Here is a 16,299-nt window from a genome sequence, read left to right on the forward strand (position 1 = left end):
CACTGTTTAGGGTCTATGTTATCTTCTCATAGTTATCTTTTTGTCACCTTCTTTTGCCATTTCCATCTAAGGGCAAAATCTGTGAGACTTCCTGCTGTTCAATATTCACATAATGATATATTGATATTTGAAGAATTAAAACTTATTAATAATGACCTTATCCATTAGTACAAGTGTCTTACTGCATCTTAACTCAAAATCTAAAGTTGTATTGCTCCATTGTTTATGTATTTTTTTATTTAACCTTTATTTAACTAGGCAAGTCAGTTAAGAACAAATTCTTATTTACAATGACAGCCTACCCTGGCCAAAGCTGTTTCTCCACTGACTATTGGATAAAGGGAACCATGAGGTGTTAACAACGCTCGCTGGAGACTAAAGATTCTGACTGCCAATGTGTCCAGCCTGAGACATGCCCTTAACACTAGAACCGCTGGGCCTCGAGGGACGCCCCTTCAGAAGCGCTGGGCCTCGAGGGACGCCCCTTCAGAAGCGCTGGGCCTCGAGGGACGCCCTTTCAAGTTAAAGAGCAGTCATTCTGATTTCAACATTCTAACAGTGTAATTAATAAATGTCATATATGCTATTTGCAAAAAAGAATAATTTGGTTGTGTTTATAAAGGACTTGGGTAATATTAGAATAATGTTTATTTTATTTCAAATAACGCAATAGCCTTTTCATTAGTTTATGTTACTGTAGGCTATATGTAAAAACAAAAAACACAAATTCAAGTGTTCAATCAATTTTATTCATGGAGTGTCTTTGTTACAACTATGAAACAGAAAGCATATGTGTTGGAACACGGTAACAGTTTATTTTTATAACGACAAAATAAAAAACTATACCCCAACCAAATTATGAAAACATATCCTAAACATCATAAGCGCCAAGTGGCCTTGATTAATAGTGAAACTCAATAGTGGCATATACAAAACATTGCGCACCCCCCCCCCCCCACCCCTCCCTCCAGATAAGCCTAAACTCTTCGGGGCATGGACTCTACAAGGTATAGAAAGCATTCCAAAGGGATGCTGGCCCATGTTGACTCCAATGCTTCCCACAGTTGTGTCAAGTTGGCTGGATGTCCTTTGGGTGGTGTACCATTCTTGATACACACAGGAAACTGTTGAGTGTGGAAAAACCCAGCAGCGTTGCAGTTCTTGACAAAACCCTACTACCATACCCCAGTTTAAAAGGCACTTATATTTTTAGTCTTGCCCATTTTCCCGCTGAATGGCACACATACGCAATCGATGTCTCAATTGTCTCAAGTCTTAAAAATCCTTCTTTAACCTGACTCCTCCCCTTCAGATACACTGATTGAAGTGGATTTAACAAGGGACATGAATAAGGGATCATAGCTTTCACCTGGTCAGTCTATGTCATGGAAAGAGCATGATTTTAGTGTGATGGTTTTAGTGTTACATTATCCTGACACTCACACCTCACCATTGTTACAGCTCACCCTCCTTTGTCCCCCCCCCCACCCTTTATTAATTCATCATTGCTACCAACACACAAACGGAGCGTGAGTTAGCTACATCGACAAATCTATTTTTAGTAACAGAGTGTTGTCCAGACAAGTATGGAATAGATGGCTACCAGATTGAGCTACTCTTCTTTGCTAACGTTAGCGAGCTTACGTTAGCTAACGTTGGTCAAAGATAGAACGAACAAACAAACAAACATGTTTTCTCTGCTGAAGGTACCAGTCTAGCAGTGACTACCATGGCATAGGCGTAATTGCTTGACAGGTTGTATCCAAAATATAGTCATCGGCTAAATCATATAACGTAAACTCACCCCATTCTGTACAAATGTGCGCAACCGCAACATTCAAACGAGGCTACAAGGAAAACTAATGGGACTGTAGCGACTGTGTTGACTTCAAAATCGGGGGTGTGAACTAGGTTTCTATTCATGCGTTGATCGACATGGTAATGGCTCTATAGTATTGGAGAAAAGTTGAAAAAACGGACCCTCCGTTACATCGTGACGTGTCATGTCGTAACGTACAGCACACATAAAGCAACTATTTCTGTCTTACAATCTCTCTCCACCAAGTGTAGCACTTCTCTCATCGTTTAAAAACAAGAAATGGACAGTGACGGGGGTAAGGGGGGATACCTAGTCATTTTTTGCGTCATCATTGCATGCGATCATCATTCTCAAAGCCGCTGTTTACTTCTAAGATCACTTTAGCACCGCCCTAAAAACCTGATTCAAATTCGACACAAACCTTCAAATAGGTATGTAATGACACATTATATAAACTCTTTATAGTGTTTTATTTACATTTTAGAGGCGATAAGGTGATAAGTGGGACAGATCGAGTGAAAAAAAGCAATTTTCCCACACAACATCTCTCTTTCTCACTATCACGCATTAGTTTCGTTTCCCCACCCGCCATTTTTAAAAAGACCCGACGGGGCTCATTGCCTGCTTGAATTATGCAGAAACGGGCAGCGTTTAGGTCATGTAATTGATTCTGTTGTAAAGGGGAGAAAGTGTGCTTTACAATGGTATTGACATTACAGTTGATCTGGAAGTATTACGTTTTTGGGGCGCTAAAATAAAGGCAATTGTACGGACCAAGGCGATGTACGAGTTTACGTGAGTTTACGTTAGCTAGCTACCTTTCAGAGTTCAATACAGGACTGTAACATTAACGTAAACTCACTCTCTTTTGTACATCGCCTTGGTCCGTACAATTGACCTTATTTTAGCGCCCCAAAAACGTAATACTTCCAGATCAACTGTAATGTCAATACCATTGTAAAGTACACTTTCTCCCTTCAATGACACCTTCCCACTCTCCCTCCTTCTGCTCTCTTTTTCTCTCCATTGTCTCTCTATCCCCCAGCCAAGACCCCACTCATCCCTAAACCCTCTTATACAACGTCCTAATTCAATCAAAGCCCACATTTGGTTTATGTCTGCTCCAGGGCAATCCAAACACACCAAACTCATAAGCATGACTACAGTTCTACCAGTCCCTGTTCTCAATGTGTCTCTGAGCGTGGATACCATTACTGTGTCGTACACATGTTCTTGATACAGCTTGTTAGTGTAACAGTTTTGCTTCCATCCCTCTCCTTAGTCCAACCTGGGCTCGAACCAGGGACCCTCTGAACACATCGACCACAACCACTCACAAAAGAATATTGACTTTCCACACCTACCAATGAATGATGGCATATGTCTTGGCAGGGGACCTTGATCGAACTTTGTGGATGTCTTGAACTATGCTACTTTCTCCACCTCTCCCTTTCCCCTCATCCTTGTCTACCTCCCCCCCTCCCTGTTTAAATCTCATATTCTCTTCTCGGCTCACTCTCCATGGAAATGTAATCATACAGCGCCCTCTACTGTAAAATAGGATGTATTGTGATTATATTGTGCTAAGCAACGCTGAGCAATAATAGACACTACAGCGTCCTTTATATTGCTTTATCATGACTTTTTAATGTGAGCACTGTGTAGGGAAATGTAAATAATCAAATGAATTAATGTTTGGAAACATTTGCCTGTTAACAAAATGATGTGATGTAAGCACTGTTTTGTTCTGGCTATGTGTGATCGGGTCATAATCCAATCACAACTGATCTTGGGTCATTTTTAGTTACCTCATTTTTTTGGCTGTTAGTTTCCAGGGTTAAAGGAAACAAAACTCTTCCCATGCTGTGAGAAAGTACTCTATGGTTTTCCCAGAAACGAAAAGGCTCTGTGCTGAAACGGTGACAGTACAGTGTTTCTCAATAGAGAACAAGCATTTTATCTGGAATAATGTTGTCGATTTTTCAAACAGAGTCCAAAAGACACAGAACTCTGGACTTTTTCAAAACAGTAGTTGCCTTCTCAAAACACAAATGCATTAATCAAAGCTATATTATACTATCAAAATTGGAAATACATGAATCAAAAGAACATACCCGTTGGCAAAAAGATGAATGCAAGCTGTTAGTCTGTCTTTTAAAAATCCCAGTAGATCAATACATTTTCTTTGCATTCACTCAATTATGACGATCAAAACTGGAAGTACAACTATCCAAAGTTGCAGAATTATGGGAAATTACTCTCCTTTTACGCATATTCCACCAAACAATTTCATACACATCAAATAAAATATTATTAAAATAAGCACATTGTGTGCAGGATTCATTCATCGGTATCATCACAATCCAATTCCATGTATTCAATACAAAGGTTGGTTTGCTCATAGTTTTGTAGACTTTCCAGTGGCGCACAGAAACACAATCCACAATAGCAATAAGGAAAGATAAATACAATGGAAGATCACAACTGATATGAATGTATAGGCATAAATCCACACCAAAGGAAATCTCTATAATGGAAGATCATGATGATTTAGGACTTAATATTCCGTGAACAAAACACTTAACAGTACATTTGTATTACTGATGACATTTGTATTTCAATTTGAGCAAAAGATGGTCAAAGTACCTGACTTGCAGATCTAAGGCAAGAAAATGATCAGAAGTTCTGTAAATGTATTTGAGCATTTGATCATTGCTGTTCTGCTATAGATACAGTACATTTCAACACAGATCTAAAAATGTACACGATTAATAAAAACTGTTAATGCTCTCAACTGTATCCCCACCTCTCGCTTTTCAATGGTATGTAGGCTAAGGGGATGAGCATTGACTGTGTAACGATGATCGCCTGTATTATTAATTGCCCGGAAACTCAGTCACAAGTTTTGGCATATCAGGGGGTCCCCTGTGCAAAGCACCAAAAGCAATGGTGTAATTGAACATCATTATTGCCTTGTTAAATAAAGGTAAAAAAAATGCCTCATCATAATAGACAAAAACACCATCATCCCAATAGTTAGAATTACAGGTTGACCGATTAATCGGCATGGCTGATTAATTAGGGCTGTTTTCAAGTTTTCATAACAATCGGTAATCTGCATTTTTGGACGCCGAGGAGACTGCGTGGCAGTCTGACCACCTGTTGCGCGAGTGCAGCAAGGTGCCAAGGTAAGTTACTAGCTAGCATTAAACTTATCTTATAGAAAAAACAATCAATCTTAACATAATCACTAGTTAACTACACATGGTTGATGAAATTACTAGTTTAACTAGCTTGTCCTGCGTTGCAAATAATCAATGCGGTGCCTGTTAATTTATCATCGAATCACAGCCTACTTCGCCAAACGGGTGATGATTTAACAAGCGCATTCGCGAAAAAAGCACTGTTGTTGCACCAATGTACCTAACCATAAACATCAATGCCTTTCTTAAAATCAATACACAAATATATATTTTTAAACCTGCATATTTAGTTAAAAGAAATTAATGTTAGCAGGCAATATTAACTAGGGAAATTGTGTCACTTCTCTTGCGTTCTGTGCAAGCAGAGTCAGGGTATATGCAGCAGTTTGGGCCGCCTGGCTCGTTGCGAACTGTGTGTAGACCATTTCTTCCTAACAAAGACCGTAATTAATTTGCCAGAATTTTACATAATTATGACAACATTGAAGGTTGTGCAATGTAACAGCAATATTTAGACTTATGGATGCCACCCGTTCGATAAAATACAGAACGGTTCCGTATTTCACTGAAAGAATAAACGTTTTGTTTTTTCGAGATGATAGTTTCCGGATTTGACCATATTAATGACCTAAGGCTCGTATTTCTGTGTGTTTATTATATTATAATTAAGTCTATGATTTGATATTTGATAGAGCAGTCTGACTGAGCGGTGGTAGGCAGCAGCAGGCTCGTAAGCATTCATTCGAACAGAACTTTCCTGTGTTTGCCCGCAGCTCTTCGCAATGCTTGAAGCACAGCTCTATCAACTCCCGAGATTAGATTAGATTTTTATTTATGTATTAAGTTAAAATAAAAGTGTTCATTCAGTATTGTTGTAATTGTCAATATTACAAATATATATATAAAAATCGGCCGATTTAATCGGTATCGGCTTTTTTGGGTACTCCAATAATCGGTATTGGTATCGGCGTTGAAAAATCATAATCGGTCGACCTCTAGCTCGAATGGTCCATTGACAATGGAAAATGTGGTTTCTGAGAGCGCTATGTACAGCTGACCATAATGGCACAGATACAAAGATGAGGCCTCTTTATATCTCTATGTTGTCAATTGGTTAGATTGTGACAGTTTCGGATTGGACAAATTATACTTATTTTTTTACTTATTCACTTTCTCGAACGTTTACAGACAGACTACTCACCACGTGGCCATGCTGGAGAGTGGTGGAATCTCTTTGTCTTATTATATTTGTAGGGGCTTAAGACACACACATTCTAGTCTTTTAATGTGTGTTTCGGTAGTGACATCAAAGTTGCCACAGCATTTTTTGAGAAAGATGTTTAAAAATAAACGAATTGACTAATTATATCAGTATCTTTCAATGTAATAATTGAACAACTCAAGATGTTCTATGAAAAATAATAGTGTTGAAAAAAATGACAATAATCATTCCTCTTTATTTTCAAAAACTTCCATTAAGCACTTGTAGGGGGTACATCCATCAAGAGACAATGGTATTTGATATTAATCAAATCATATTATTATATCACTTATCATTAAGATATTCACAAGTCACAGGAACTTTCATGTCTGTTTTATTTCACCTAAGATTGGGGAGCTCAACAGAATTGGTACTGGTACCTATTGGTACTGCAAGAAATTATTTCAAAAATCTGTCCTGGCCAAATATAGTCGTATACCCAGATGTCTAGGTTGCCTACGTCATCACCAGACAGTGACCAGTGATATGTCTATGCACAGTAGGCTAATAGTTGATGTAGAACTCAGAGTGAGTCAACCTTTGTAATAGACTTGACATCTGCATGGTAGGCTATTGGCTAAAAGTTTCTTTACGCTACTCTTTCATCATGACCGTGCATTTGCTCATCTTTTGTCTTTAAACTGTCGGCTGCATCTGACGTAGGTTCTACGTTGTCCTCCGGTTTCCTATGGATCGCGGAACATTGGCGTTTTAATCCCAACAGCTGTGCAGCGTCTCTCGCATTGTCTCGGCTGGACAAACAGCACGGTACCGCATTACCCCATTCATGGCCGTCCCGCCACTTACCCCTGCAGTTTAACTTTTGCGTGCACGCTGCTTGCACTAGGACTCTCTCTCTCTCTCCCCCTCCCTGATATTACGTTCGCTAGTGAAGACGCGGAGACGAGCTGTACAAATTAGGAGCACATTCTAACGTCCTTGCGTAGCCTAGCCTTGGAAGACAGAGTGTTCTGAATGACCGTCGGTGGACGAGAATAGAAGAGGGAAAAAAACACTCACTATGCCTCATTTTTTCGTAATTTGTCCTGGAGACTGTGCCCTTCCGGCGTTTTGAAGCTTGTGAACCTAGAGAGCGGCTACTCTAAATCGAGGTGGCTATACGCTATGCTACCTCGCCCAGTGTTGTGATAGTGTGTCCGGATTGCTTGGATTGAGGAAGGCTCCCACCAAACCAAATCAATGAGGATTCTGAGGTCATTCCTTCAGAAAGGAGCGCATATGCTGCAGTGTTTCTGTGGAGAACGATCGAAGTCGACCACAATTACCGCCGGTGAGACATAGCCTCTACCCTTGCATGCTTTCTCTCTTGGGCGATGATGAAAAAGAGGGGGGAAACGATTTCATTGGCCACCCGAGTGTGTGAGTAACATCTTCCGAGTCTGCGGTATAACAGGCTCCCCTTGCACTTGCACTTGCCTCTGTCCCGAGTTTTGCCTCTCGCCCGCCGAAGCGCGGCGCAGTGACGGCAGTGCGCGAGACTCGTCATCCCAACACTACTGTAGAAAGACCCAAGTATTTGTGTTCCAAGTCCTCATACAATCTAACACACATCAGACATGTGGTCTTGTTCATCGGCTTTATGTGACATACCTGCCATTTATAGAGCTATTAGGAAATGCTATTTTAGGAATTAGTAATTTACAGCACTGCATATTAAGCAGGCCATCAGGACAGCCAATAGGCGACAAAACGGGTTCATGTCTTAAACTTACGCGGCCTGGAATGTCATTTCATACATTTCATAACCCTAGACAGCAACCCAGAGCTTCCAATACGTTTAGGTTTAAGCACCAAAGACAACGAATCATATCTTTCCATGTATGCTTGCGTTTCAACACCATGGACAGCATACACAGTCGCAGTCTTGAACTCAGTTATGCTGGGAGTAGATTCCCCTGCTTTTACCATTTCACTCAATATTTATGTTTCAGCACCATGGACAGCATACATATTCATAGTCTTTGTTAGTGAAAGATGCCAGCATCAGTTCACCCAGTTAGACTTGAAGACCCCTGGCAAGTCCTGCAGTCCCCTCGTCCCACAACACACTGCAACGCTGCTCTCTGCAACGATCCAACTCACTTCCTTCATCAATGACACTAAACACTATTAATATTCCTCATCCTGATCTGATCAAATTCAGTTTCTGTTAAATTGAAACAAAGGCAACACCATCCCATCACACTTCCTTCTCATCTCATCACATAGGACCTCAAGTCGTTTCAGTTCTAGCGCTTCTCAGATTCAGGGCAGAGACAATTAGAAACTCCATTAAGCACAGTTGATTCCTGGGGGGTAGTTGGACCAAAAGCAGCATCCACACTGGGATCTCCTGGATAGAGAAGCACAGTCACTGACTATCCTATACAGCAATTTTGAAGAAGTTCAAGTGAACTGATTAGACTTGTAATTATACTTATACAACAAGAGTCAAATCATGGCTAAAACAGCATGTGATTATGACTATTTTGTTATAGTATTCTAGTGTCAATTTAAGACATCACAGATGAGTGGTTAAAAAGGACTTAACGGCTTAAATAGTGAAGACACCCTTTAAGAAGTTGAAGTGAAGGGAACTACAACAATCTCCTTCAAAGCTAATTCAGCAGTTCATTTCGCTTGTAATATCATTGATTTGAGACAGATATGCCCCTATAGAGATATCAGTATAGGTACTAAAGTCATCCCCGTTATACTAAAGCTTATTGGTGAATCGGTGCCTTATACAGATGTCTTGAAGTTACACTTCCATATTCTTACTTTGTTTTAAGTTTCACATTTTCCATTCTTCCACGTGACAGGAAATGGTATCTGCAGCAACTTGTAAATCTTACTGAAGCAACTTAGAAAAACGAATAAACTAAACTCAGCAAAAAAAGAAACGTCCTCTCACTGTCCTCTCACTTTTCAGCAAACTTAACATGTATGAATATAACAAGATTCAACAACTGAGATATAAACTTAACAAGTTCCACAGACATGTGACTAACAGAAATGGAATAATGTGTCCCTGAACAAAGGGGGGGGGGGGGTCAAAATCAAAGTAACAGTCAGTATCTGGTGTGGCCACCAGCTGCATTAAGTACTGCAGTGCACCAGATTTGCCAGTTCTTGCTGTGAGATGTTACCCCACTCTTCCACCAAGGCACCTGCAAGTTCCCGGACATTACTGGGGGGAATAGCCCTAGCCTTCACCCTCCGATCCAACAGGTCCCAGACGTGAGATCCGAGCTCTTCGCTGGCCATGGCAGAACACTGACATTCCTGTCTTGCAGGAAATCACGCACAGAACAAGCAGTATGGCTGGTGGCATTGTCATGCTGGTGGGTCATGTCAGGATGACCCTGCAGGAAGGGTACCACACGAGGGAGGAGGATGTCTTCCCTGTAACGCACAGCGTTGAGATTGCCTGCAATGACAACAAGCTCAGTCCGATGATGCTGTGACACACCGCCCCAGACCATGACGGACCCTCCACCTCCAAATCGATCCCGCTCCAGAGTACAGGCCTCGGTGTAATGCTCATTCCTTCAACGATAAATGCAAAGCGTCTCACAGTGCGGACATTGCAATTTCTTGCCCTGGCCACATCTGCAGTCCTCATGCCTCCTTGCAGCATGCCTAAGGCACTTTCACGCAGATGAGCAGGGACTCTGGGCATCTTTCTTTTGGTGTTTTACAGAGTCAGTAGAAAGGCCTCTTTAGTGTCCTAAGTTCTCATAACTGTGACCTCAATTGCCTACTGTCTGTAAGCTGTTAGTGTCTTAACGACCGTTCCACAGGTGCATGTTCATTAATTGTTTATGGTTCATTGAACAAGCATGGGAAACAGTGTTTAAACCCTTTACAATGAAGATCTGTGAAGTTATTTAAATTTTTACGAATTATCTTTGAAAGACAGGGTCCTGAAAAAGGACATTTCTTTTTTTGCTGAGTTTAGCTAAGTCGATTTTTATTAGACAATGGTGCATGACTGAGATTTTGCAGACTAAACTAGATTTTCTAAAACTAGCCTACTATTGCAGGTTTCTGACTGTATGCGATGCAGATTATTCTTGGGGTTAGCTTTGTTCCCACTTATGAGAACATTGTTCTGTCATTGTTTCACGACGTCTGTTTGAGAATGTTAGGGGAGGGTTCATTCCTAGCCTCGGTACAACTCTGTGCGGTCATGCCACTCCTTTCCACTCATTGTCATTTGGCATGACAAGGAGTCGACATGATAGCACAGACAGATCTGGGACCGGGCTAGTTCATTCAATAGATACAAGGTATGATGTGTATAATGCAAATAACCATTTGTGTCAATGACATATCTATAGTAGTCCCAGGAACCATCATTTCAATTTACAATGAAGTAGAAGTACAATGAAGTAGAAGTACAATGAAGTAGAAGTACAATGAAGCAGTTCAAACCAAGTGCCTGTCTTGCTAAGTGGTTTCACCTGTGCAAAGTTTACACCCGTCTTTGTTTCCATGTTTGTTATTATGTGCAGTCAATTGGTGTAAAAGATGGAGACTCACGATCAATCAGAGAAACAACAGGTACGAAGAGAAGAGTTTTTAAGTTTCGTTTTGGTGAAGAAATTCTTGAGTTTTACTAGCAATTATAAATATTTGGGTCTTGAATGAATATATTACCTTTCTTATCGGCAGCTCAGCAGGTAGAGCTCTTGAGGGGAAAAAAGAAGAAAAAAAAGAAACCCTCAAAGATATTGGTTATGCCAAACTATCAGACATGCGTGGGTCCTGTCCATAACAGAGCAGTGCGTTATACTTTTAGGTCCAACAAGTTTGTGCCTATATTGGCAATAACTGGGGACATGGGCTGGGAACCATGTGAGGTGAGATGGAAGGTGTGCATGGTGATAGACTGTTGGCTATGCCAATTGCCAGAATAGCCAGCAAAGTTTTTCAATGGGATCTATCCATAGGGGGAGCCTCTGCAACCAAAATGTCTGACCTTTTACAACAGTCTGACTGTGAACATTTGTACAAAAAACAAAGTTGGAGTTTTCCAACTGCAAATTAGATTTAGAAACTGCAAATTAGATTTTCACATGATTGTTTTTCATATATGAACTTGCAATTCCACATGTGAAAGTGAGATTTTCACATGTCCATGTTTTTTTCACATGTTAAACTGCATATCCAATTTTCATGTGAAATTATATATATTATAAATTATATATATTTATTTTTTCCTTTGGTACTTTTTACCTCTTTCGTGATATCCAATTGGTAGTTACAGTCTTGTCCCATCACTGAAACTCCCGTGCGGACTCAGGAGAGAGCCATGTGTCCTCTGACACACAACCCCGCCAAGCCGCAGTGCTTCTTGACACACTGCTCGCTTAACCAGCTCCACCAATGCGCCCAGCCCGCCACAACACAAGGCGTCGCTAGAGGGAAATGGGACAACACCCGAGTCTGTAGTGACACCTCTAGCACTGCGATGCAGTGCCTTAGACTCCTGTGCCACTCAGGAGGCACCTTACATGTGAACGTTTTTAACATGTGAAACCGCAAATTTCACATGTGAAACTGCAATTCACATGCGAGGTGAAAACATATTATTCTCCTGCAATATGAAAATAAATGGGTGGAGGAGATTAATCATAAACCCAAATTGAGAACCTTATGTTTGATTAACCTTTTACTGCAGTAGGCTCAATCAGGGTCATCCAGAGTGTTATTGGTAGTCTTAAACAAATCTACTTTGAAACAAAAGTATACACCTCACACACATGGTTATGGGCTTAAAAAAATAAGACACCTGTACCATGTCAGATATAGAGTTAAAACGTATTCAATTTTGAGTTTGCATCCCAATATTACACTTCACAGAAGACTGAAATATAACAAAACCATTTGACATGATTCTCGGCTGTTTTTTTAATGTTTAATATTTATTAAAATATAAAAAATATTATTAACATTCTACCCATGAGGCCACTAGGTCATTTGACTGCAGGAAAGGGCTTTGAGTGAATTTGTGCTTGCGATATATATTATGTACAACCTACCTAAAAGCAAGATATCGCTATGTGCACAGGTAAGATCAGCGTATTGAAACAGGTCAGTATTGTGGTCAAAATGGAAGAGGAAAGAGTATGTAATTACTGTGACATCGAAGAGATCGAGAATTAAATAAATATTATCCTCTATTGAACTTTCTGCTACTGTAACGCTCGTCGTATGAAGTAGAAGGAGACCAAGGTGCAGCGTGGTAAGCGTTCATGATAGTTAATCAAACTGAACAATGAAACAAAATAACAAAGTAGAACAAAACGAAACAGTTCTGTCAGGTGCAGACACAAAACAGAAAACAACTACCCATAAAACACAGGTGGGAAAAGGGCTGCCTAAAAATGATTCCCAATCAGAGACAACGATAGACAGCTGCCTCTGATTGGGAACCACACTCGGCCAAAAACAAAGAAATAGAAACATAGAATGCCCACCCTAATCACACCCTGGCCTAATCAAAATAGAGAATAAAAACCTCTCTATGGCCAGGGCGTGACAACTACGATATGCGCTTGCCCTTATTCCAGAAAGCCCACCAGATATACCCTGGTATTATGTGGCTGAGCGATGAGGAGAAACTGCAATGTTTTCTGAATTTTTAGTTAAAGCCTGGAATAAAAGAAAAGCGGTGACCTATAATTAAAGTATACAAATATTTATCTCCAGACATATAGCAAAGTGCACATACTTGTATGCGTGTAGGCCAATATCTCTCACACTTGAATCTTCTATTTGTGCCAGACCGGGTTTAAACGCCTTCCTTTTCATTTCTCTGTATTTTATTTTTTACTGCTCTAGGGTTATTATTATTGCTTGGATCACCTTATTTACTATTATGTATTGATTTATTTTTCATGATTTATGTGGTGCGCACTTGCACAGAACACCAGAAGAATTATCACTGTGAATCATTGTAATGTTTGTTTATGTGTCAATTAAACCCGTAAGGGATGGGATGCCAACTGGCCATTTGACACAAAAATTGTCATTCATTCATTCCAAGAGGGACTAAAATGCAAAGGTTGGCACTAAGTGTAAAGACAGATTATATTTTATTGTAAAGTGTAACTAAAGGTGCATTCTGTGATCTGTTCCCCTCTGTAAATAACAGGTTGATACATGCACACAGTTGCAAACGTTTTGTAAATCTGGCCCCAGGTTCTTTGCTACGTCATCCCTTACAGAATAATTTTTGTGAACAGTATTATACTGGTTTTAAAAGGTGGATATGCCTGTTAATATCATACACACTTCAAAACCTAATAGCTAAATGACGTTATATTTGTGGTCACTCTGATGTCATTCTCATATGAAAATGAAAGCAGAGTAGTAACTGGGTTTCATTTAACTTCCCATCTTTCATTTTTTTGTGATCGTTTAAAAATTTTTTATGTACATTATCAGGGAGTACAGAGAAAGGCAATATAGAGCATTATTCACATTGATCCTCCCCCATTTCCCTCTCCTCATTGTCCTTTACCACAATTTTAGTCCCAGCATATTATATATCACATAACAGTTACAAATGGGCTGGAAGCACATTTTCATTGGTGGAAAAGTAAGACAGCAAATACTGGAGGACAAAATGTAGGCATCCTATTGATAATCAACCTAAACAAGCCGGACGAGGGATTTGAAACCTTTCCCTTTCCCGCCCAGCAGCATTGTGTCTATTGACTGACATTATTATCATCTCCATAGGCAATTATAACACAAATTCCTCATTAGAATTTCAGCGGGGTATTCGGGAACGGAATCAATAGTAAAAGATGATAGCAACGATTATGTAGGTTGCCAGAGATTTGACCCCATCATGGCCTGCTTTATGTCAGAAGTTGACCTCATCGCATGCATACTTGGAATATCCAAAAGTGTGTGTGTTTGTGTGTGTGTGTGTGTGTGTGTGTGTGTGTGTGCGCATGCTCTATTACAAAATAATGGCCAACTGGGCATTTTTATACATGACCCTGAGTATGATGAGAAGTTAATTGCTTACTTTGTATCCCTCATTTACTCAAGTATGCCCTTTATTTTGGCAGTTACCTGTATCTACTCTGACCTTTCACATAATAGGTGGCAGGTAGCCTAGTGGTTAGAGCGTTGGACTAGTAACCGAAAGGTTGCAAGATTGAATCAAAATAAAGAATCTGTGGTTCTGCCCCTGAACAAGGCCCCAGAACAAGGCAGTTAGCCCACTGTTCTTAGGTCATCGTTGAACTTTTCAATTTGTTCTTAACTGACTTAACTAGTTAAATAAATATAACAAATGGAGTTCAAAGCTATCAGAATGTGTACTGTTCATGGTGCTGAAACGTAAACATGTGCATAAAGCTGGCCATGAAATGTATACTTTATTACCCGAGGGCACTAAAACTGACATTCCATCATGCTGCATTATGGAATGGGGGAGAGGGTTGCAACTATGTATTCCAATAGTGACAAGAGTGCCAATAGAGTATACAACGTAACACAATCTAAGATGCACTTCTTATTATATCATGAAAAAGTTCAGTATCACACTTCCCTTTGTGTCACATTTCCAGTACAGTAAATAGTTTTATATACAAGACAAAACAAATGCAGTATGCTCTAATGACAAGACAACTGAAATTGAGCACTAAAATACTTGACGCATGACAAAGACGCAATGTCCACAAGATGGCGGTAGATATAAGGAAATCTGTAGTGCTCTTCTTGGAACGCCGTGGCCTGCTGTGGCACTGCACCGTAGGGTTGACAGGCTCACAGCTGGTGAACAAGATCACATTGGCCACGTTGTTGTAAATGTTTCAATACTTTCAGAATTTGAAAGAATCTATTAAAATTCTAATTTTGTTAGTGATATTATGAGTTTCCTGTCTAGTAAAAGGAGAATCACTCTACAACAGACTGAATGCTGATTAAAGGCCCAGTGCAGTCAAAAACGTGAAATCCTATACATTTACATTTAAGTCATTTAGCAGACGCTCTTATCCAGAGCGACTTACAAATTGGTGCATTCACCTTATGATATCCAGTGGAACAACCACTTTACAATAGTGCATCTAACTCTTTTAAGGGGGGGGGGGGTTAGAAGGATTACTTTATCCTATCCTAGGTATTCCTTAAAGAGGTGGGGTTTCAGGTGTCTCCGGAAGGTGGTGATTGACTCCGCTGACCTGGCGTCGTGAGGGAGTTTGTTCCACCATTGGGGTGCCAGAGCAGCGAACAATTAAAAAAAAAAAAAAAAAACTATGTTTTATATTGTAACGACCCTGGGTTTATAAGCGCGGAAATCGACTCTGCCGTTCGAGCATGCGCCGGACTTCGGGCTAGAAGGTCGAGGGTTTGAGACCTGCTCATTTCAATATGTATTGAATATGTACTGTTTCATTACAATATGTATATTTCCACACTAGGAGGTTGGAATAATACTGTGTAATTGTGAAAATTATGATAATGCCTTTTTAGTGTAAACGCTGTTTGAAAATATGGCCTGAAATTTCAAACTGTTTTGATGTGATGGAGTTTTGGCCTGCCTGGTGACATCACCAGGCGTTACATTTGTTAATAGACCAATAAGAAAGAGTTCCAAACCTCTCTGCCAATAACAGTTCGTTTTCAGTTTCCCCCTCTCCACTCAGACCCCTCCCAGACAGTCCGACCAAAATTCTTGCTTGAGAAATTGATCTTTGCTAAGAAGCTATTTTTGTTTCGTTTTGACCATTTTCATATAATTTTTTTTCTCAGTAAAATACTTAATTGTTACCCAGAAATGATTTGATATTGATGTAAAAACAGCTGCATTGGACCTTTAAGCTTTGTTGAGACAAAAATGACTTCATTTTGTTGATTAACAAATAAAGGAGCATTTGTATCCCACAGTGCAAAAACTGGTTGAATCAACGTTGTTTCCACATCATTTCAACCCTAAAAATCTTTGTGATGACGTTGAATAAACGTGGAAAACTAATTGTCATCAACGT

The 16,299-nt window shown here is 40.0% G+C and overlaps 1 protein-coding gene across 1 annotated transcript in view; it reads left to right on the plus strand.

Moving 5' to 3' along the window:
- Window positions 1-6,882: 6,882 nt before the first annotated feature.
- The window catches only part of LOC139551117 (fibroblast growth factor 12), a 49,496-nt gene continuing 40,079 nt past the window's right edge, over window positions 6,883-16,299 (plus strand). Inside the window, exon 1 of the mRNA XM_071362521.1 lies at window positions 6,883-7,574. Coding sequence (XP_071218622.1) covers window positions 7,484-7,574 — 91 coding nt within the window. The 5' untranslated portion in view covers window positions 6,883-7,483. The remainder of the gene's footprint in view (window positions 7,575-16,299) is intronic.

Source organism: Salvelinus alpinus, chromosome 23, assembly GCF_045679555.1.
Source record: "Salvelinus alpinus chromosome 23, SLU_Salpinus.1, whole genome shotgun sequence".
NCBI lineage: Eukaryota > Metazoa > Chordata > Actinopteri > Salmoniformes > Salmonidae > Salvelinus > Salvelinus alpinus.